The sequence below is a fragment of the Crinia signifera genome, chromosome 4 (genome assembly GCF_055691185.1).
Source record: "Crinia signifera chromosome 4, ASM5569118v1, whole genome shotgun sequence".
Classification (NCBI taxonomy): domain Eukaryota; kingdom Metazoa; phylum Chordata; class Amphibia; order Anura; family Myobatrachidae; genus Crinia; species Crinia signifera.
Window position 1 is genome coordinate 123,204,238 of NC_139220.1, and position 24,911 is coordinate 123,229,148.

At 42.7% G+C, this 24,911-nt stretch overlaps 1 protein-coding gene across 2 annotated transcripts in view; it reads right to left on the reverse strand.

Moving 5' to 3' along the window:
• Positions 1-96: 96 nt before the first annotated feature.
• The window catches only part of CEP290 (centrosomal protein 290), a 221,073-nt gene continuing 196,258 nt past the window's right edge, over positions 97-24,911 (reverse strand). For both annotated transcript variants that reach the window (XM_083182358.1, XM_083182357.1), the window contains exons 47-53: positions 21,844-21,966; positions 20,166-20,338; positions 17,676-17,817; positions 13,438-13,511; positions 11,783-11,856; positions 3,760-3,869; positions 97-1,090 (exon numbers count right to left, since the gene is read on the reverse strand). In XM_083182358.1, the coding sequence (XP_083038484.1) occupies positions 905-1,090; positions 3,760-3,869; positions 11,783-11,856; positions 13,438-13,511; positions 17,676-17,817; positions 20,166-20,338; positions 21,844-21,966 (882 nt within the window). In that variant the 3' untranslated portion in view covers positions 97-904. The remainder of the gene's footprint in view (positions 1,091-3,759; positions 3,870-11,782; positions 11,857-13,437; positions 13,512-17,675; positions 17,818-20,165; positions 20,339-21,843; positions 21,967-24,911) is intronic.

Below are 24,911 nucleotides of genomic sequence, written 5' to 3' on the forward strand. Positions count from 1 at the left end.
ATGCAACAGTTGAAGGTGCAGTGGATTACTGAAATGGATACTGTCTAGTAGCAGTATAATTTTTTAATGCATTGTAACTTTGAAATATCAAACACATGACTGGGAAAAATCTTTTATTCAAATATAAAAAAGTGCCATTCTATAAATATACAACTATTTATTTGGGGAAAAAAGGGAGAGTCATTTAGTGCATGGTCTATTTGCACAACAATCAATTGCTACAAAGTTTGAAAAACCATCTAAATGTTATACACAGTTTGAAAGAAGAAAAAAAAAATAGTATGCTTCCCATTTTCTTTAATATAAATCTATATGGGCATACTACAAATCACTGATTTGTATACAATATATTGAAAAGATATGGACCCGTATTCATGTCTCAGTAATATATTAGGCTATTATCAAGCTTAAGGGGAGTATTCAATCCCTGCCACTATTTCCGACAGGCAAACAGCGGTGGGTGCCTATTCAATGTGTTTTTTCCAGACAACCTTAACGCGGCATCTCGACAGAAAGGACCTTACTTTAAAAGCAGTCGGGACGTTTTGAATATAAAAAAACGGCCATGGATTGTCAATCTCACGGCCTTAACGCAACAATCCATGGACATTTCAAAGGACACCCCCCTTTTTGCCGGTCCACAAGAGGTACATTGAATCCTGCCTGCTGAAAAACAGGCAAGCAAAACGAAAACGGGCCAGGGTCCTGCCTGTTGGGACGTACAGACAGTCTGGCCCCGGGAATGAATACCCCCCCTAAACCTGCTTTGTCATGGTAAGGACATCAATAAATGTACAATTTTACTAATGGTTTTTAAAAGTGACTTATAAATGTTTTACTATAGTATGCAATAAATAATTTTCTAGAAAACTGGCATACCATATATCCTATTCTTACTTTTACCTCAGCAATCCACATTGGTTGGAATGTCTATATGAACCCCAAACTGCTGTGAAAGAGTCTTAAGCTTTTCCTCGAGGAGAATGTTCTTTTTAACTTCTATATTATAGTTATACTTTAGATCTTCAATCTCTTCAAAAAATGTAGGATCAAAGTTTTCAAGTTCCTTCTTCAAACTTTTAATCTCATCCTGAAAATAAAAATAATGAATTAAATTTGTCCATATGAAAATAAAACTGCCCAAATATTCCCCACACCCTGCAATGGACCAGTGAGAGACTTACATCCTGCATGATAAATGCACAGATTTCCCCAATCTGCAAAGTACTATTCCAGCTACATAAATGATTAACCCAATAAACAAATGCAGAGATCTGTTATATATAAACTGTACAGCTGTCAACCACAACAAGTCATCTCTGCTCTGGGGGTCCTACACTACAAGATATGCATGAAGATAAATTCATCCATGCAGTGTCATATTAGAGGATCTAGTGCCATCTCATGTGGCGCTAATCTCAGGTAGTGTAGAACCATCAAATCAGAGGTGCTTTTATGTACTTTGGGCAGCACGGATGGTCAATTACGACTGTTAGGTTCAAGGGAGAACCAGAGAAAAAAGAAAACTCTGTTTGGGGGCACTCTTCGTTCTTGTGGATTATTCTGTACTATGACTATTCTTAAAACATAACTTTTATTTGTTAACTCAATAAAATTAGTGACCACCTCATGATTCTATGTGTCTACACACTGCAAAAAGATGTTAAAATTTCACTATCATCAGTTTCCCAACACTAATGAGAGTATGACATGTTTGCAAGAGACTGTGGAAAAATGACCATCATATCCACTACCACTTATCATCCAATTCTGGAATGGTTGTGTGGTTAAATCATGGGTCATATCCACCTTATGTCCTTTTTGCGTATATAATTCTTATTCCACCCAAGTATTTGGTGGTCAGGGAAATAAAGAGTCAGCCCTATGCGGTGCTATTCTCGCTTCTGCTGTTCATCTTTCATGCCCTCCCGGCAGAGGAAAGAGAATGAGAGAGCGAGGGGCCCCAAGGTTCTGACTTTGGGATAGAGCAGGTAGCTGACAACAGTGCCAATGCGATTTTTTTGGTTGACCCTGTTACCAATCAGGCATTGCAGGGTACTTCCCCAAAATTCAGTTGGCCTTTATGTCTGCTACGAAGGAATTCAACACAAGAGGATTGCCAGTCACCTAATGCAGTATGTGTCTCTACAAAGTATTAGTGATTATCCCTGACAGAGGTATCACACTTCTGCTTTTTACCCGCATATGTAAAATAGCGGAGGGAAAATGAGAGAGTGGGAACATCCCGGGATTTAACCGAGTATAGATTATTGCAGCACGGATTGTGTAATGTTTAGCATTATTGCCTCACAGCACTGAGGTCATGGGTTAGATTCCAACCATGGCCCTAACTGTGCAGAGTTTGCATATTCTCCCCGTGCTTGCGTGGGTTTCCTCCGGGGTACTCCGGTTTCCTCCCACAATCCAAAAATATACTGGTAGGTTATTTGGCTCCTAACAAAATTAACCCTTGAATGTCTGTGTGTGTACACATGTGGTTGGGAATATAGACTGTAATGTTCAAATATTCTCTGTAAAGTGCTGTGGAATGTGGATGGGGATGAGCCAGTCACGTGTTTTAAAACTTCAACTGCCCAGCTCCACTGATCACTCATCTATACCCCATTGTAATTGCCTTCAGAGTCCCCAATGGAAGATGAAGAAATCTAATTTTCTCAAAAAGCCAACAATGAATTTTTATTTTTAAACTAAAAAGATTTATTTTATACTGTTAAATCCACAAAGTTTCATTTTGGTATTATCTGCAACAAGATGTTTCACTGTTAAATCTAATTACTTTTATCTCCTTAAACAATCCCTTTGATGTATATTATCTACAATAACAAATATGATAATACTAAAAGATTTAAGACTTGCATAATTTTTCTTTCATATTACCATTTGGTGCTACTTTTATGGATGGATTTTGCTACTGGTTGGGTTAGAACTGGTTTAAATAATGCACATGGGATAAACTCACATTTTAGTTTTTATTATTTATGTTTCAGATAGGGTGTACATTCTAAGGTGTGTACAACAGGGGGCTATTCTGGCTCATGGCTGATTTTGACTATAATTTTGAGTATGCGATTTTGACTGCTATTTGGTCTATGGCCAAATACACTGTATACATAGTAAAAATTGTCTTGCCTACACAGTCTCTCTCTACTTACGATACAGACTCTGCAGGGCCGGTTACACATGCAGGGTTAACACGTGTACTTTTGGCTAACTTACAATTTTGACTAGTCAAAATCAAATAGTAAGCTAAAATCGCACCTTGTTTACACAGCTTAACTGTTCGAGTTAACGGATTCACCTAACACAAAACATCCACCATTGTAAACAACCATATTTTTCATATCAAAGGAAGCTGGACAGAGGAATGTCACTTTCACTTCATTGTTTTAGCCTTTCTCCAGAATAAATGCGTACCTTTATTTGTTGTCATAGAAGTTAAATACTAATAAGTCCTTATACATCTAGCCCTTACACCATGCAGCAATAGATGCCCGGCTGTCAGGTTCTATGCAACTCTGCTGACTTCAGGCAGTTTTCTTTTTTCTGCCAAAAAGGCATCTTAGTCACAATGCAATGCAACTAGGACACATGAGGAGATTGCGCTGATGAATTTGATATACACTTGTATAATGAACCTAAATGCTGTAAATATTCCTAACATTTTCTACTTCTTAAAATAGTTTTAATTGAGCTGTGTGTTGGCTGTCTGTTTGTAAAAATGTTTAATTTTTGTTTTACCTTCAAGTGTTGTTTCTCCAGATCTGAAGTTTTAATGTGTGTTTGGAGATCTACTACTTCTGCCATCAACTTGTTGTATGTTCTGTCTCTTTCATGTACTTCATCGGGCCCTAAAATGCAACAGACATTATCACCTTTAATAAACACTATCATATATCAGTAGCAATAATACTTTTCTTCAAAGCCATAGGGAACACAGATAAAACACTGGGTATATGCTGGAGATGTGGAGTCTGGGAACCAAACAGTTACGTTTTCTTTCCCAGCCACAGGCATCCAGTAAAGTTAATGAATAGTGACAGGAAGAAGAGTAATCCTCATCTCTGTTCAAAACACACAGTTTTGAAAACCGGTCATGGTGCAAACCCCCCCACAAGACGTGTGCATGAGGGTGGGTGCCCTATGTATGCCAAGAAAAAAATAAAATATATATATATATAAACAGGTAAGATCATAAATAAAATGTTCTTCAGCTAGAGGGGAGACAGTTACCACATCCCAAATATGCTCTTGAGCTGCGCTAACAACCCACCATCCAAATACTGCATCCGCAAAGGCATCAAAGGAATAGAACCTAATGAATGGGCAGAGGGCCACTTGGCTGTTTACAAAGCTACTCTGCAGAAACATTGTTGTGATGCCCAAGAAATCCCCACTGTTCTGGTAGATTGAACCGCACTGACAGGGAGGTCCAATGCAGAATAATGTCTGATAGACAAACTTATGCTAGGTAAACACCAGAACAATTGTGAGATGGTCGCACGATCTGTTGGAGCACACGATCCGATCACGATCTGTACCAGTTAATGGGGTTGATTTCAAATCCTGACTGCAGCAGGTAGGATCAGCAAAACAACCAGTGGGGACGCGCATCGGATCAAATCTAAAACATGCCCAATTTACATACAATCGGTTGAGATTGTATCAAAATTAGGGGAATTGAGGCCAAATAGTTCTGGTGTGTACCCAGCATTAGTAATTTGGCCAAACTCCGCTTAGAAGACAGCCAGCCCCATTTGTTAAAGTCCTACAGGACAAAATACATTTTATAAAGAGCTCTCGTCCTACAAAAAGCAATCTGTAGGGCCCCCATAACATTCAAAGATTCCTCCTCCCGAGAAGAATCTGGTCTTGGAAAGATTGTACCAAAACTGGAAATCTGAAAAAGTACCTTAGGGAGGTAGCCTAATGGCAATCTAAGAACTGCCTGGTCAGAATGAATTATAAGTCAGACACTTTAAGGGTTAATGCAAGGAGAAATACTGTTTCCACATAGCCAGCGAATATCTACGGTGTCCAATCGCTCAGTGGCATGACTGGAGAGCCAGAAGAATCAAAGAACAGTTCTGTGGTATCAGAACAATCAGAGGATGAACTGGGGGACACCCTGCAAAAAATTCTGTAAAATAAGCAACATCACATTCTTCCAGTAGAATAAGGCAGGAAGGGTTGAAACCTATACTTTTAATGAGGAAAGGCAGTGGCCCAAAGCCACACCCACCGGCAAGAAAGATCAGATTAAAGCTTTGAGCCACAACAGTTTAAGAATGTCCATTAAATCCAGTGATAAATCCTGGCAGAAGATAGCTTCTAGGCATAATTTATGGTAAGAATGAGAACGCTTTAGATCAGGCATGTCCAACGTTGGCCCTCCAGATGTTTTGAAACTACACATCCCAGCATGCTTTGCCACAGTTTTGCTATTAGAGAATGCTAAAACTATTGCAAAGCATGCTGGGATGTGTAGTTTCAAAACATCTGGAGGGCCAACGTTGGACATGCCTGCTTTAGATGTTTTAAGAGCCACCCTGCCAAAGTGAGATAGGCCAGATCCTGATGAAGGCATTAAGCTCTGGAGATCAGTGCACTGAGCCTGTCGTGGCTAACCTGGAGCCAATATGATCACTTTACCCCCCTCGGTACTTCTGTAGTTTCACGGCGCCGCCGGCTCAGTAACTTGGCAGCCTGCCAGAGGCTCGCGTGCCGCTCTAGCTACAGTGTTATTAACAGAAACTTGGCAGCCTGCCAGAGGCTCGCGTGCCGCTCTAGCTACAGTGTTATAGTGTAACGTAGATTAATGAAGTGTAAAAAGGAGACAAAATGGGATAAATGGGGCTTATAAATCGCTCACCCCGGCACACCGCTACCACAGGGGGTGTCCCCAATGTAGACGCTACCTTATTTTGGGCTTTTAGCGTGTCAATTCTCACTCCCGCCACTTCAGGCTTAGGCGCGCGCTACGCTGTTTACGTAGACTAAAAAAAAAGTGAACAGTTGCCGAAAATGTCGTCTTCACTGTCTCAGGTGTGTGAGTGTGCAGGTGTGAATGTGTTCCTGAATCATCCCCACTATCCACGCCCACCCGAAGCGTGGCGAGCGCAGCGAGCCCCGCGAGGGGCGGCGGTACGCGTCCTACGACCTTTTCATACCCCCACTATCCACGTCGGCGTGGAGTTGAGAATAGAATAGTGTGGCGAGCGCAGCGAGCCACCGAGCCCGAAGCGTGGCGAGCGCAGCGAGCCCCGCGAGGGGACGCGGATACCTTCACAGGTAAACGCGTCCCCTCGCGGGCTTCACAGGTGTCCGCGTCGCTGCGGACACCTGTGAAGCCCGCGAGGGGACGCGTTTACCTGTGAAGGTATCCGCGTCCCCTCGCGGGGCTCGCTGCGCTCGCCACGCTTCGGGCTCGGTGGCTCGCTGCGCTCGCCACACTATTCTATTCTCAACTCCACGCCGACGTGGATAGTGGGGGTATAAAAAGGTCGTAGGACGCGTACCGCCGCCCCTCGCGGGGCTCGCTGCGCTCGCCACGCTTCGGGTGGGCGTGGATAGTGGGATTTACACAGTCGACAGCTGTTGCGTCGACTACTGCCACTGTGGACGGGCTTTAATAGTGTACCCCTAAACCCAGCTAAATTTAGATGCTTTTGTGTCTAAATTTAGATGTACCCCTCCACCCAACTAAATCCAGGCGCTTTAGCGTCTAAATTTAGATGCTAAACCACCTTTGCGGCTCCCAGGGAGCCTGGCTTTTGCGCCTAAATCCAGGCGCCCCCCTCCTTCTTAGCGGCTCGCAAGGCGCCTGGATTCAGAGGGTTTTGCGCCTAAATCCAGGCGCCCCCCTCCTTCTTAGCGGCTCTCAAGGCGCCTGGATTCAGAGGGTTTTGCGCCTAAATCCAGGCGCCCCCCTCCTCCTTAGCGGCTCTCAAGGCGCCTGGATTCAGAGGGTTTTGCGCCTAAATCCAGGCGCCCCCCTCCTCCTTAGCGGCTTGCAGGGAGTGTGAATCCAGGCGCATTAGCGCCTAGATCTAGGCTGCAAGCCATTGGATTTAGCGTGTACATGGGGGACACAGCGGTGTGCCGGGGTGAGTACTTTACAAGCCCCGGCACGTCAGCGTTGTGCCCGGGGTGTGTCCACTTGCCCCCGCTGTTGTCAGCGCTGCCCAGGCGCTGCCTATTTCACTGTGGAACTACAAGTACCACAGTGACCTGCCAGCGCCTGGGCAGCGCGCTGCTGCTGCTGCCCGGCCGCCACGCTGTTTACGTAGCTGTCAGTACAGCTAGAGCGGCGCGAGCACACTCTGTCTGAGCTAGAGCGGCACGCGCACGGTTAATCAGAGCCTCTGGCAGTCTGCCAAGTTTCTGAGACAGAGTGTGCGCGCGGCGGCGCCGTGAAACTACAGAAGTACCCCCCCCTCCAACCTCAACTCACAGAGACACTTCAGGATTGGTGAGAGTGGAGGGACACTGTAAATAAGTGGGAAGTCGACTGAACAATAAGGGCATCCATCAGCAGGTCCTCACTGTCAGTGGTGTGAAAGCAGTACTTCACCATATTGTTGTTGTGCTGAGATACCATCATGTCAATGTCCAGAAAGCCCCAGCAAAGGACCAAGATCTGAAAGCCATCTGGGTGTAGGGCCCACTCACCTGAGTAAACATCCTAGCTGCTTAGGAAATCTGCTTCCCAATTCTGGCCCCTGGGAATGTAAACTGCTGGCAGAGCTGGAAGATGACTCTGTCCACTGAGGAAGGCAACTCACCTCTGCCATGGAGCGGCTATTGCAGCCCTGATGGTTTATGTAGGAAATGATGGTCACATTGTAACACTCTTGAGCGAGAAAGATCATCTGTGAGCAGAGCTGCAGGTGGAATTTATTTGGGTAATTTCTTAAGACTGACCTGGGCTTCTTGTATTTCTAAGGATGCTATGAGGTTACCTGGTTCCAGAGCCCAAATGATGTAGTTAGGTAAACCTATATGGAACACAACGGTACTTTTTGAGGAACTTCAGTTTGACAAAGCGCCTGAAAGAGTCTTCCCGCTTCTGAAACAGGAAGGGGTTGTTATAGAAGCAAATGCTTTTCTGCAACTAGGGAAATGGAGATGACTTTGGAGGCCAGAAGGGAGCAGATAGCCACAGTACTCTAACTTTTCCTGGATCTTCTGGAAGGCTTGTTGAAAGTATTGCTTTGGAGAACAGTCCCGACAGGTTAGGGCTGGGGTAGCCAACCCTAGTCCTCGAGAGCTACCAACAGTGCATGTTTTGCAGGTCTCCTCACAGAATCACAAGTGAGCTAATTAGCTCCATCTGTGTATCTTTTAAAATGTGTCAGTGATTAATGAGTGCAGCTGTGCAGCAGCTAGGTTGTCTGGAAAATGTGAACTGTTGGTAGCTCTCGAGGGCTAGGGTTGGCTATCACTGGGTTAGGGCATAGCCTTGGGAAACTACACCCCGAACCAAGGCATTTGCCGTTGTGGCCATCCATGCATCAGTAAAAACAAGCCAGTTTCCCAGGTGGAGGCTTGTTACATCATACATCAGGCTTGCAAGCTGTCTTGGTTGTAAGGCCACTGGTAGCCCAGGCCAGTTTTTCCCCTGCAATGTGGGGTATTCAATGCCACAGCGAGCGGCCGGCGAGGGGGTTAAACAGCGAGGATTGCTGAAAACCAGCGATCCTCGGTGTTTAACCCCCGCGCCGGCCGCTCGCTCTATTCAACGTACTGGGGAAATCCTTGCGAGAATTCCCCAAAACAGCGAGACCCGCGGCTGCTGCAGAAAACTCGCAGTTTTTAGCCGCGGGTCTCGCTGATTCTGGAGCCGCATCCGCCAATTCCCCCTCGCTCAAAAAACGGAGCGAGGGGGAATTGGTGGATGCGGAGGCTGTGTTGAATGCTGTCAGGGTGAGTGGTGACAGCGAGCAGGAAGCCCTGCTCGCTGTCACCACTCGCAAACAGCATTGAATACCTGCCAATGACTAGAGGACTGCATCCACAGTCGTTCCATTGCAGATGGCTCTAAAGTCATCGTGAGCAGGTAGAACACATTTAGCATGCTGAAAAAAAAAAAAGGAGCAAAAAATGTGACATTTGCAACTTGGGTGCTGCCTGTTACAGTGGCCACCAGATGGTACAAGGTCACGCTTTTGGTTGCAGTCCTTTATAGTCTCCTGCATGCTAGAGCTTCACCTATAAAAAGGTGTGTACACACAGGCTATAAATCGCTGAGCGACCATATTGCCAGTGATTGGAGTGTACACCGGCGATAAATCAACCCCCTTATGATCGCTGGTTACAGGAGCTTGCTCCTGCGACCGGCTGATTCACTCTGCAGCTCCCCCAGCAGAGGTTCCCTTTCATCAGCGACCATCTCTGGTATGCTGAAGCCCGGGGCTGTCCTCAGTGCCCTTGGGCTGTGGGCATCAAGCGGATATTTGGTGTAAAAACTAGAAAAAAACTATTGTGTATTGCTGTGGCACTACAAGTCCCAGCAAGCCTGCACCACATGCAGGGACTTGGAGAACCACAAGTCCCAGCATGCGGGGCAATAAAGGGCCCGCTGGGACTAGTAGTGCCCCAGCAGTACAAATAGTTGAAAAAATACACAAACACACTTACAGTAAAATTATTTCATACGTAGCCTATTCATACTCACCTATGTTGATAGTAGATCAGTCCCCTTGTCCTGTAGAAACCATAGTGGGGTACCTGTGGATAGAAAACATACTTACCAGACGTCTTCTGCGCTTCTCCGGTAGCCCAGTAGCGATGTTCCCACGGTCTGGTCTTCTGTTTACTTCTGGGGCACCACCCCTGGCAGAGACTTAGGCCTGCCCACCAGCCAATGATGGTCCGGGAAAACCCCATGCCGGACCATCATTGGCTGGCATTGGGCTCTATTAAATGTCACCCCATAACTCTACTTTGTGGCCACCAAGGCATCTGCTCTGTGTACAATGGCCTTAGCCACCCAAGTGGACACAAGGGCTGGGTGTGCAATAGAATCTGCATTAGAATAAATTACCTTGAGGAAGTTATCTAGCATTCTTTCTGTTGGATCCTTAGGAGATGTAGATTTATTAGAATGGAGAGTGGTAGAGTTTACTAGCTGTGCACTGTAAGCATCTACCTTAGGCAGGGACTCCCACATTTGGGTCTATCCATAAAAGGCAGAAATGCGCTTCAATATCTAAGTGCCTGTTAGGGTGAGCCCATGCTTTTGTTGAGCAAAGGAAAGGAACTACGTTCTACAGATGCTTAAGGACCGGTGCAACCTACTCTAAATCCTTGAACAAAAGGGCAGATTTATGCAGCTTGATCAGGACCTCAACTTCCTGTGGTAGGTAATGGAAACATTATCCTCCTAACCTTATGAAACCTCAGAGTCATAACCAGATTTGGTGTAATACAGGTATTTAGGAGCTTAAATGAGCAGTCCCTGTGTAACATCTGCTGAAACCTGCACCAACCCCTGACATGGCAGATGGCTGTGATCATCCTGAGCAGTTAAAACACTGGTAGTATGGCCTGCACCTGTAAGAAAACTAGCAGAGGAAACAGGCCTGGACCACAACATTACCTGAGAAAGCATGCCAGTTCCTGACTGGGAGCTGTGGCTAAAGGAACCTCCCACTGTGTAGCCTTGAAACACCAGATGCACAGAACATTGTGGTCCTAAACCAGTGGAGAAAGGACTTCTGCAGATGTCCTACAGTTATGCTCATGAAGACACGCTTATGCAATTCCGATAATGCCCCTGCACACAAGTTCTATGCATTAAATGTAGAGACATTGTAGAAAATACAGTATGCCTAAAAACAAATAGTACAAATATGCATATGAAAATTTTTAATTTGTGCAGTCTTATTACACCTTAGGGGCACAGTAATGCCCCTTGCACCATCTTTTGCCCCACACAATAATGCCTCTGCACCATAATATGCCCCTTGCACTGCTCGCCCAGCCATGCTGGTGGACTAGAGGGAGTACAGCGACAACCTGGGCCCCTACCAGCACTTCCGGCGGTCTCCCTTACTGGCGGAGGCAGCCACAATGTGTGCATCTCCCTGCAAGCATCCATCTTGCCTGATGAATGGGGCTGCAGTTCCCCTGCAGTGTGCGGGAGCCCAGCTGAGGTCAATGACCTAGTTTAGGGGTCCTTAAACTATTTTGCTCTGGGACCCCATCAGACCATAAAAATAATGACAGGACCCCAGCAAGTTACGGCAAAAGGTCATCACATCACACGTGTAGTCAGCAGACAGCACATACATGGCAGCATTGTGGAGGCACACAATGATGGGAGGAGTCTAAAATAACAGACAGTTCAACAGACCTTTCAGACTCCTTAAACCACTGACTGAGATTAAAAAAGTCATCAGCCTGATGGTTAGTACTATGGAGTCGCGACCCCATGCTGAGAAGGTCGGGACCCACTTTGGGGTCAGGACCCACAGTTTGAGAACCGATGACCTAGTTGCCAATGCAGTGTTGTCAGAGCTCGGGATTATTGGTGGGGCAGTGATGGCACCTATGGGGCTAACTCACTGCCTCCATGAGTCAAAAAACTGAAACTGTATGCCTGTTGATGGGCTACTGGGGAGAGGGAACCTGAGCTGCTGGGAAAGTAATCTCAACTCCAGCTCACCAGCCTATACTGTTATCTTTGTGTAACTCATGACTTTCATGGGTTTTGTAATTTAAGACAGGATTATTTTGATCTACTCTAGTACACAATACATACCAATTTGTTGTTTATACATTTCCAGCTGGTGAACCAGCTCCGACTTTTCATTTTCTAAGCGATTCTTGGCCAATCTAGAATAAATGTAATTTTGATATATAAAATAGTGAATAAAGTTAATTTAAAATCTTACAATAGTGTATGCTAGATGAATTGGTTGCTGTATTTATTAACTAGACAAATGTCCAAGGGCAAAGGGTTAGTTTTAAAAGTTCTATACAGATGTAAAACTAACAAGGTAATTAAATAGTACAGTAGTTCATCATGTGTCAAGACTCTTTATTGTGGGTGCAATTGATACCTGAAAATGTATTAAAAGAGCAAAGATTGGACTATTTTGGTCGTGCCATGTTCCTGGAAAATGATTACGATGGGTACTTTTAAACCCATAAGTAAGTGTAAAGGCTGCAAATAATGTTATCACACAACTCCCAATTGTTCCAATTTTCTCAGAGCAGTCCCGTTTTATTGGGATGGTCCCGCCCAGGGCAGTTGGGAAATCCCCCTGCTGCTCTGCATGGCAGAGTAATGGAGAATAGGCACTGTGTCTATTCAATGGATAAAGGGGATGGAGGCATGGCCAGCAGCTCACAGCTCTGGCCATGCCTTAAACCGTAGAAAAAAAAATGGGGGACACTCCATCTAATTTCAAAATCGCATATGTGTCCTTCCTCCACTGCCACCAGTGTTGGGAGGTATGTATTAGGCTGTAGAAAGGGTGTGGATCATTTGGTCTACAGCAGTGATTTTCAACCTTTTTACCTTGCGGCACACTAAATAAGATTTTAAAATTGCCAAGGCACACCATGAGATCCCCACAGGGCAAAGCACATTGGCCTCCACAGGAAAAAAAACAAACCTATTGGCCCCCATATAAAAAACAATCACACGGGTCCCCACAGGTAACAAACATAAAATACATTGTCCCTTTACATGAAAAGAAGAGACCAGTAAATAACAGTTGAACTGGTGGCTGTAAACTGGTTTGGGCATCTCTAGATCTGGGGGCACACTTGAGAACAGCTCAAGGAACACTAGTGTGCCACGGCACAGTGGTTGAAAAACACTGGTCTACAGCAAGTTGGTCTACACCATTAGGTGGACATGCTGAAAGGTCGACCTGAGGTTTAGGTCGACATGTGCAAGGTCAACAGTCAAAAGGTCAACATGATGTTTTTCACTGTTTTACCTGAATGTCAACATGGACACAGGTTAGGGTGCACTGCGCTCGCCATGCTTTGGGCACGGTGCCTCGCTATGCTCGGCACACTATTTTATTCTCCCACCACGCCTAGTGGATGGTAGGGCATGAAATACCGCCTGTCGGCTCAAAAAACTGAAAAACCTCATGTTGACCTTTTGACTGTTGACCTAATGACCCATGTTGACCTAATGACTGTCAACCAACTTGCTGTAGACCAAATTACTGTTTCCCGTAAAAAAAAACCCTCACAACAATCTTTACAAAACTGAAACCATTAGGAAACATAATTATAGATGGCATATCAGACAAAAAAAAAGTAAGCTATAATTGAAACATAAATTGGGTCATTTATTGCACTAAATATGAAGCATGGATGTTACAGTAGGCCAGCAATGTGTATTCGCACTAGTCAGAATCCAATTTATTACCAGCAGCATTGTTACATATTTACCGAAGTATCTGAAAATCTGTGGTAAGGCCTTCGCCTGTCTTTGCATCTTCAGGAAAATGCTTCAGCAAATCAATCTTATTAAAGAAAAAATAAATGTTACTAAAGGTATAAAAATGGTAATAAACAAATAATTTTCTTTCAAATGTGTTGCTGGTTTTCAAAGTGATCTCTGCTTTTAAATGCTTATCTCTTAACAGGTGGTGCTAACATACAGTATACAAATGTTGTTCAACATACTCTTTAGCTTCGTCGTGCAAAACGGTTACTTCTTGACGCACCAGTCCTTACACACACCAAATCGTTATATGAAGTGCTCTAATACAGCGGCCATGGCTTTTTCTCAGTTCCGTTGTGCCTAATCTGCAACTATGTACGTGTTGAAACTTGTTGCTGTTTAGATGAAGTGGCAGCCCAGCATTAGTACTACTCTGGTGTTTCGCTGAGTTAATAAGGTGTAATATTAAGATAGACGCTACACCTCTCTGAGCAGCTTAGTAGCGCCAGATATCTTTTTATGCCTCAGTGATATGCTACTCAGGTCTTTATGTAGCAGCTGTAAAAGTTATCTGCTGAGTGGTTAACAGAATTGATGGTACTTGTGAGTTATCCGGGCTGCCGATTTCTAAATCGGGTCGGATCGGGCACATCGCATCGCATCGCATGCGACCATCGGATGCGATGCGATGACCCGATTTTTCCATAGGAATCAATGTTAAAATGGACTGAGTCCATTTTAACATGGAATTCAATGGGAAAAAGGGGTCCTTTTCATACCCCTACTATCCAAGTGGGCATGGAGTTGGATATAAACCTGTGGCGAGCGTAGCGAGCCACCGAGCCCGAAGCGTGGCGAGCGTAGCGAGCCCCGCGAGGGGACACAGAATACCGTCCGCTCGCCACGCTTCGGGCTCGGTGGCTCGCTACGCTCGCCACAGGTTTATATCCAACTCCATGCCCACTTGGATAGTAGGGGTATGAAAAGGACCCCTTTTTCCCATTGAATTCCATGTTAAAATGGACTCAGTCCATTTTAACATTGATTCCTATGGAAAAATCGGGTCATCGCATCCGATGGTCGCATGCGATGCGATATCGCATCGCATCGCATCTGATTGTATGCCTTAACTTAAGGCATACAATCAAAAAATCGGCAGCCCAGATAACTCACAAGTACCGAATTGATTCTTAATCGGTTTTACATAATTTTGGGCCAAGAAGTAAAGGTAGACATTGCACACTGATGTCTGGGCTTATCATTTCAAATTATGGGGTCTACTATGTTTTAATAGTCTTCATTATTAAAGTTAAAAAGTGACTAAGTATATTTTCACATGCATGATTCTATTAACTTGCAAATAGTTTATTGTACAGTTACCAACACTACCAAAAAAATAATCTATTCACTAATCATTTCTCAGTTTAACTATGGCTACCTTCTCACTGGGCTTCCACATTCCCATCTTTCTCCCCTCCAATCTGTTCTCAAACCAGAAGTAGACTCATTTTCCTTTCCGCTCCTCCACCAATTCCCCTCCGCCACATTCTGCAACAGCGACCATTCCCCTACAGGAGCCTCTTAAACTCCTCTTACTCATGTCTGTAACCAGGTTCTCTGCACTGAAAGCTCCCCTGCCTTCAATCGCATAACCTTGTCACCAGGTCACTCAGCCCACCCTCCTACCTCAGCTTTATCTACCTTGCCTACTATTTGCCCTCAGATCCCCATCCAAATGCTTACCCCCTCATGTCATCTGCTCTTCTCCTCTCCATTAGACTGTAAGCTCCCAGGAGCATGGGTTCTCCTCCATCCTATACTCACAGACTTCTTCTCTAGCACTTCAATGACAGCCTTCACCTACTCAGTGCTCATTAAAACTGGAATTCCTCTCACACACACACAGTTTAGTCTTTTCCAGTGGCTCTACTCCTGCTACAGTTTTCACTGCCACTATTGGAAAAAGTTCCTCCATTTGCGAATTACTCTTACCTTGCTTCCCAGCTGTATTGTGTTCAGACAATTGTGGTGCCAATTGTTACCGGTGCACTGTTTATTTCTTGGCTACATAGGTGCAGCACTGGTGAGCACTTGTGGCACCAAAATTACATCAATTTGTTCATACTGAATGTATTCCACGTGCACTCGCCACACTTTATAAAGTCAACCCCACACCGACGTGGATAGTGGGGGTATGAACAAGTCGGGAGGACGCGTGCGCATGCCACGCTTCGGGCTGGCGTGGATAGTGGGGGTGTTTAAAGAAAACATTCACACTTGCCATATAATACATCTGAGACCATAATGACGACATGTGTTAACTGGTAAGTGGATTTTAGTGAATAATATAGAAGAAAAAAAACACCTAAAGTACAATAATATGAAATAACAAGACAAAGAAAATAATAGAACAGTTATTCAATTTCTGCATTCACGGCAAATGCAGCTGAAGTTGACGCAGCTGTGTCTGCATTTGTGTGGGCTGGTTTGTCGGCCGTTGGGAGCAGAGTTAGGGCATATAGAATCCGCTGGAAAGGGTTTTCTGCACCAAGAGTTTTGCGCCAAATAAATTCCTAAAGATATAAGTCCAGATTTTGGTGCGCAGTGCACCTTTGCTTTTTATTCCGCCACGTGCAAGATCCCCACAGCCGTTCAATGTTTTAGGTATGAACCCCAGTCTCTGGGTCCACAAAATTATACTTGTGGTTTACACGTGCATGCTGGTACCCTGCCTGCTCAAGCTGTTCAGTGTTGTATACACGCCAGCAATCGGAATATATACTGGTACCCGGTTCTATATACTTGTTGATGGCAGGGTGGTGGCGTCACGGCTGGCCACAAGCATTACAAAACACTCACCGGTGTCTCGGGATATGCCTCCAAACAACCACTGTTAAGGCAGGACACGTCCGACATGACTTTTTCTTTGGACAAAGAGACTCTCGTCCACCTCCAATATTTTTCCCAGACCGCCAATCCGGCATTGGGGCTGTGACAGGCCTCCCGCATATGGTTATTATACAGCACTGTGGTTTTCTTAGAAATTAAGAGGTGGCGCTCACAAAATGTGATACTTGTTAGCTCCTCCACCCAAGAAAACACAAAGCGTAGAAACGTCATAAATGCAAGATGGTATCCCTGAAACCACTGTGTGGGACGGAGACTAACCTTCTTTCCACAGCTTCTTATGTGGCAGTGCCACATCCACTCCTTGACATTCATTCTCATTGGATGCCCATTTGCACATGTCTTTGTCTCTGGGAGAAAGTGGTGACGCTGTAAAAAATTTGACTCCTCTCCTCTGTCTGCGAGAACACTACGCTAATTCTGACAGGGACACTACGCTGATGACTTAACTGCTGCCGTGAACCGGGGACGCTGACTACACTAAGCGTCCGTGGGAACACTACGCTACTTCTGACTGACTACACTAAGCGGCCGCAGGAACACTACGCTACTTCTGACTGACTACACTGGCCGCGGGAACACTACGCTGTGCTGACGATTTAACTGCCGCCGTGAAACTACACAAGTACCCAACATTTTATAATGATCAAATTGAACACCAATCTCTACAAATGTCCCAACATAGTCCTCAAAACTCATCAGAGGCATTTACCTCAGTTTAAAAAAAATCCCACCAAAAATACCATGTCATCTGTAGTTTATATGCCAGACCTTCCAGTGCCTTCAGAATACCTGCTGCTTCTTACTTCTATGAAGCCCGTTTCACAGGCGAGTAAAACAGGACATCTCAGATGAGTATGCTGGGAGATGTAGTCCTACAGGGTAGTAATGCTATTTAACAAAGAATGTACCCTGAAACGTTAAAGAGTATGATCTAAATCTAAATCAGTGGTTCCCAAACTCGGTCCTCAAGGACCCCCATCAGTGCACGTTTTCTAGGTCCCCTCACAGAATCACAAGTTAAATAATTAGCTCTACCTGTGGATCTTTTTAAATGTGTCAGTGAGTAATGCGTATGCCTGTGCACCTGCTGGGGAAACCTGCAAAACATGAACTGTTGGAGGACCTTGAGGACAGAGTTTGAGAACCACTGATACATCCTGGTTTTGGAAATACTTTGGTCCAGTAAAACTTCAGTGGCTAGAAATTGACTTATTAAATGGAATTATTTAAAGCTATCAAACCTGTCATTATACTACATCAACTTAAAAAAAGTTTACATTACAAAAAAAATTTAGTTGCTTTAATATATTAAAATCTGTTTTCTGTAACTTACTTCATCTTTTAGGTGCTGCATTGTTTGTTCAGTTTTCTGTTCACGCTCAGTTGCTTCTCTCAATAGCCTTTTCAGATCAACAATACTGTCATTTTTCTTAATAAGTTCTGCTTCCAACTCCTTCATTTTTGTTTCATACATCCTGACAAGGTAGAAAGGGCATTTATTAAGCAGTTTTGCTTAGTGTCTGTGACATAATTGTGCCTGGAAACATATAACTGTTTGAAGAATAATAAAGGAACATACGTCCTACACGTCCGTTCTACTCAACCACAGGAAGATCACTGAGCCATTTAATTCTCTGTCAAATTAATGAAAATATACCTTCTGTACATGGTACATTTCATTTAGAGTTAGCTCGGTTACCCACAAAGCATAACCACTATAAAATTTCTATTTTTGTAAACACCTAGGTTTCAAAATTAGTAATTGTACATTTCCATGTCTCAATGCACTGCCAGTCGTGGCTTTAAATCACATTTACTGCACAAGAGACAAAACATAAAAAAAAAAAAATAACTATAAATCTCATAACTTTGCCTGGTTTTCCTCCAAATGCATCTGAATTGCGTGTTACTGCTAGTTTCTACTTCTGCTGATAAGGGGATCCGGATGATAAGTGGACAGTCATTAGTTCAAAGCCATATGGTTAACAGACAAGGTCAACCCACAAGGACTACTATTTGGAACAGAAAAGCAGAAGCATGGCGTGTGAAGGGATATGGTACACTAATTAGGGGTCCACATGTTCAGGTAATATGTATCACTTGACACCAAATAAAAGATAAAGAAGTCATGTCGACCTTTTCCTGTGTCAACCTTGTGCATGACGACTCGCTGGCAAGTGGTTTGTTCACTATGACCTTAAAAACTTTTGGTGGAATAAAGTTAGGTACTGTGAATGCTGTGGCACACATGACAAAAGATTATATACATTCAGTTCACAAACATTCGCCAATACGGTTGTTAACATCCGAGACCCATGGCTGAAACCATTTTGTAGAATATAATTCTTTATCCAGTGGTTCACAGATTTCGGTTAGACTGCACCAATTTAGAATAATTACATGGCAAATAGGTAATATCCCAAAGGTTTATTTTTCAACAGTGAGGTTTCCTTTAGCAGTATGCTGACATGTTGTCAGGTACAGCATCAGTGAGAAAAAGGTAGAATAAAAGTATATTATATCTGTAGAGATGTGTTTATGTACATCTATACCCTCCCCTCATGTTAAACAGACCTTCCATTTGTGCCACGCCATGACTTGATGGCGCCAGGCATATTTTTTGTGATTTTTTATTAAATAGCACCTCATTTGAAAAACTGAGGAACTTCTGATTAAAATTATATGGCATATCTATTCAGTGTATGTGACTGCAGCTGTATCTCCATAATAAATGTTTCTAGAAAAAACTGGGCTCACACATTATATAGTACGCAACTACATACATATACAAATCAACGTGTCAATCAATTACATTGTCAATCAGGATACCAGATCGTATCCTAAAGACAATCTAATTGACAGAAACCTTGATCTGCACCTACAGTACGTGAGTCAGTGTTGTTCTTCTATACTGGAGTGCCACAAGAATTGTGTTCTTTACATTGCCAGTGAGGGCAAACAGGACTACTGTACTGTTTTGGAAAAGCATAGGTCTAGACAAGCGATATATATATATATATATATATATATATATATATATATATATATATATATATATATATATATATAAAATACTAATTTAACAAAAATATTCTGTGGTGACAAAAATATAGAAAATATCAAAGATCTCATTTAACTAATTAAATAAATGTATCCAGAGCTATATATTTGTCAACAGATCACTCATTAGTTTTTCCATAAGAGATACAAGAGACTGTTTGACATCAGCACAAGACATATACAGCTATATCATTGTTTGTATATTTATAAATTCACAATTGTTGCATATTTATCAACCTCTCTCTCAAATGTCCACAAAGGTTTTTAATTCATGTGTATTTAAGTGTCATTTACACATGCACAATGGCAATACCATAAATAAATTAATTTACACTATGTAAGGAATATAACTTTCAAACAAGACTGAAGCCAACTCAACTATTGTGGCTCATTACTTGATTTCCAAATATAAAATCCCTTTCCTTTCTCAACTAATTGCTGATGGCGTGTTTGAGAGCATAGTTACAGTATTGTTTGAACATTTACATTTAAAAAACAAAAAAAACCCCTACTTTTTGGTTGTTCTGTAATATATTAAATAGTCTGTGCAAAACCGTTAGTTTTCGTTTTGAAAAACCACCAAAAACACAAACATAAACTTTAGTAGATATACTCCGAAGCATTTATTCAAGACCACTGTTGAAGATGGAGGTTTCTTTGTTTTAATAATATAAATAAATAAAAAACCTACTGTAAATCTAATAAAAATGGAGATAGAACAACATCTAGTGTTAAAGGTAGAAAACCCAAAAAGGACACATACTTGCTTACGACCACTGATTTCCATGCTTTGCTTTCTGCTCCTTCCAGCTGTGGTCCTCTGCTTTCTGCAAAGCTCAGTTTATTTCTGGTTTCTTCTAAGTTTGTGGTCAATTTTTCATTGATTACTTCTAAATTTCTTTTTGCGATCCTTAATTTTTCTGATGTTTCAGTTTCCTGCACATACACAAGACAAAGGAATATCACTTTACAATAAATTATGTAGTTTATGATTTACACCTACTGTAGTTATTTTATGAATCGGGCCCAGAGTGTGGGATTGAGGATATATGCAAGCGCTGACCAAGTACTGTAAAGCTATGTACATGCAAAACGTGTCTTCCGCAGACCACACAAAATACACCAGGATGATTATTACTATCACCAGCTGTTTCCTATTGACTGGGTGCATCCTGCTGCTTCCCTCAGATAGCATTTAGATTATTGATCTGTTCTATTTTGGCTCTGACAAACGAATTGTGCCCAACAGTAAAGCTCAATGAACTGTGGTGGCATTTAATGGTAATAAATGTTAACTACGTATATGAATGCTCTTTCCTGGCATCAGCAGGTGTGTCAATGTGTTTGCATCTTGTTGGATGCATCTTGAAATTTGCTCAGCAAAATGTGCCTTCTGAGCCTGCTTTTTTAAATGTATCAAATTCTAAATTAGTCCCATTTAATAGCAGGATTTACCTATGGGCTGCAGGACTGCAGTCTCCCCAGATAAAATCTGCCAGTGTCAGGGAAGGCTGGATTTGTGTACCAGAAACAAACCATCTGGTACACAGACCCATGTCTCAGCATGTTCTATGTAGAAAGAGGGAGATTATATCAGAATCAAAATATACTGTAGCAAAGGATTATTCCAAAGCTGTGCTGCTACATGTGTCATGCAACAGTGGTTGCCAGGGTACGCACTTTACATTACTAGAAGTCAACCAAACTAAAAAACAAACATTTTTATATTGTTACTTTAAGGATAGAAGACTATAATGTAACAAATACAGTGCCATATAGGCTCATTACAATATGTTAAATTTTGAACACCACATTGAGGTGCAAACTCTGCAAAGAATTCTAGCAATCAATCAGCAGTTACAAATGCGACACTTTATATTACACAGGATTGCGGGTATTAACAGCAGGCGTGCTGCAACAGCAGGTGCATGCATACAGTATAGTTGCATCTGTGATCCACTGAAAATGCATTGAGTGATCAGGATCAGGGATGCGACTATAAGCACCTTGCAGTAATCTCAATAACCACAAAATCATACCCGGTACTTGCTTTCTTTACATTTGTGGGTAAGATTAAGGTGGCAAAACTGTAGGGTGTTTTTTTAATATGTGTAGTGAAAGTTAGACTGAGACGAAGTATCCTGTTGGGAGGAATACTGCAAACCTGTCCTGAACATGCAAGGTTAATAAACGAGCCCTGCTCTGTGTGAATCAATGGATGACGCGCAGGGAATACGGATCAGCTTAGAATGAGATTCTGGATATTTTCTGGAAAAGCAGGTGCAGAAGCAATAGATAAAGGCACAATTACATCCGCGCACCACCACCAGCTGCATCCAATTTTATAAAGCAGTGTTTACAATGTAAATTGCCTGAATGATTTAATTATATATGATGCTATAATTGCAAAATTGTTTATGTCACAGGTATACGATTCATACCAATTTCAAGTCTTTACGAAGTCTATCATTTTCAGCAATGACTTTTTCCATGCCTTTTGTCTTTGCTTCATATCTTGTACTTAGCTGTCCACCAACATGAAGTTGTAGCTTTTCAAGTTCTGACTAGGTGCAATAAAGAAAAATGAAATATCACAAGTACATACGTATTACAGAGATGTATCAGTGGGGTTATTCCACACCAAATCAACACCGGTTTCAAACAGACCATTTCAAATTGTGATGAAATTTGGTAAAGGAATGCCTTGGGTGTGAAGAGAACTTTAAAATCTTAGGCTTGTAAATGCAATATTATGAAGTTATACACCTTTACAGCTGCAAATTTTTGTAATAAAAAAGCTACTAAGGTTTTTAAAATTCCTATGTAGCACATCTAATTGAGCTAGAGAGTTATAATTATTATCCCTTTAGGGGTAAGGTGTTAGCCGAGCGAAGGGGACGAGTGGGAGTGTAAAGGGATATAAGGTCAGAGATGTAAATGGAAGAGGAGTGGGTGACAGCTTTGTAAGAGAGTGTAAGAAGTTTGAATTGAATTCTGAAAGGGAAGGGAAGCTAGTGAAGAGCTTGTAGAAGAGGGGAGGTGGAGGTAGTGCGTTTGGTGAGGAAGATGAGCCGGGCTACAGCATTGAGGATAGATTGGAGACAGGCATTTGTCAGGGATACCAGTTAGGAGGAGATTGCAGTAGTCCAGCCTGGATATGATCAGTGAGTGGATAATGGTCTTAGTGGCATCCTGAGTGAGAAAAGTAAACTAAAGCTGGGTACACATCTATACAATCCCTGTTTTCTTGCAACCGTTCGACCGACAGTAGACACGTCGGACCGTCCACAAACAACAGCCGAAGTTGGCAGGATCTTTCACCCTGGTGAGTAGTCTCTTCTTTTGAACATTTTCTATACCCTAGTAGACAGATAGGCCCTGCCGGATGCCACAAGGATCGCTGTATTGCACAAGAACGGAGGATCCTTCAGCCCTATAAGTTTGAGCCCTTTATGTAGGATTTTATGACTGGTATATATCTCTTTACCCTGGTGCTGTTTTGCTATGGGTTCTAAAATGCAGCAAAAAGAATAAAGCAACAGTCATTTTGCTGGACCCAAACTGATCTTGGAGATTGTTATACTAGGACCCCACAGTTTTCTTGTGGATGATGACACCAAAGAAGCAGATCTCAGACTGTTTGCTTCTTTTTGAAACAGGTATTCCTCTAGTAGGGCATTAATGCAGGGTTGTGATTGGGTTTTCCTGAAGGTGCAGGGGTCAGCTTTTATCTTTTTTCAGACTTGCTTTTCCTTACTCCCAAAGATTTAGGTTTTCACGCAGGACATATTTTATGCCCAACCGGAGTCCGTCACTCTTACAGCTTTCATGGAACTTCAATTTGATTGTTTTTCTGAAATTATATAATTTTGAAACACAGAAGTGAACAGCCCCATGTCCGGCAGTCATTTACAGACTGACATCAGTTTTACACCTCTGAGCACTGCTTTGTGAAATCCAGCTTGCATATCCACAATTTTGGTTCAGCCTTCTCTGTCTTCTGCCCTACAAAGTGCATTCCTTTCTTGCATGAAAAGGATTACACTGCCATTTCACTGCACATCCAGGAAGCACTCCAACAGCCACAGCTCTTCCCCCTGCAGGCTGAGTTAGATAGCTTCCCAGTTTTTCAGAATGCACTGGGTTTTCCTTTAAGCTTCCATGCTGAAACACTGTAGGAAATGTATCCTCCGATTGTGGAGAATACCTTGTTTTCATTTCTCACTTAATTTGCTGACATTACAAACATTGGTGTGGATCACAGTGGTAATGTTACCTATACAAAATATATTGGGATATACATTTTTATAAAGGGACCATTGGTTATTTTAAAACTCATTAAATGTTGGATCAATCCTCTAATTAGGAACATGTGTGGATTGATTTTATTGACTTATTTTCCACTTAAAAAGACTCAATGTACATATACTAGAAAAACAAAGGTGTTTAGGAATTTTTTGTTTGCATTTTTGTGGCTTATTTCACTTCTATGGGGGGTATCCAATACTTGCAAAGAAACAAATGGGAGTGGTTAAACAGACTTTCTCCAACATTTATTTTTCATGCTATCCAATTTGGTCATGCAATAAAAACACATTTTCTCCTAAAAATACACAGGTTCAGTGAAACCTGTGTGTTTTCGCCAGGTGCATGTGTCTGCTTTTGAGGATTTAGTCTTGACTGCCTCAGACAGGGGATGCAAAATCCTTGATCACATTATGAGCCTCGGTAATACAAGAGGTAGTGGGAAAATTGCGCAACTAATTATAGTAATGCAGCCAGTTATTCATTAAAGAGGTACACCACCTCTGGGTACAATTGCAAACAAAATGAATGAATAGCTCTGGCGCAGGACCATAAAAAATGTTATAGACCAATGTGTGTAATATTCTTTAATTTCCAAAATGCAATACAAATGCAAAAATAATGCAATAATGACAGGTGAAATACTTAGTAACAGGACCAAATTCATGCAGTCAAAGCCGGGTAATGAACAAAGGTACCTCACCCTGGATATGGGCTGCGGTGGGCTATGCTTGCGTCCAAGTCTGTGGCACCACCGCAGAGGGCTTGGGTGTCTGGTTCCCGGTCACAAAGTGCTAGTGCATGAAAGGTGCTGAGTCCATAAAGTGCATCAGTGTCCAATAGCGCAACGCGTTTCGGGGAGAGGTCCACTCTCCTTCCTCAGGCTGAATAATGTGCCTGTTAACTCGTGGTCATATTTATACCACTTTCCTGATGTTCTAAATTGAAGGGAAACCAATCTGGGCATCAGTTCAGTCCGCGCCCCCGGAAGTGCTCTGCGTTCCAGGCCGCACTTCCGGGTTTGCATTCCAAACGCCGCTTGGTGACTTCCGTTTTCGGCGCTGATCTGTGTTACAGCGTGGTACTTATATTTCATTAATTCTTCCATCCTCAGAATATAGGCTTTCGTCTTCCAAAACTTGTTTCTCCATTATGGCTCCACGAGTCTTTTTGTTTAATTCCTGAGCTTCTTTCTACTCTTAAT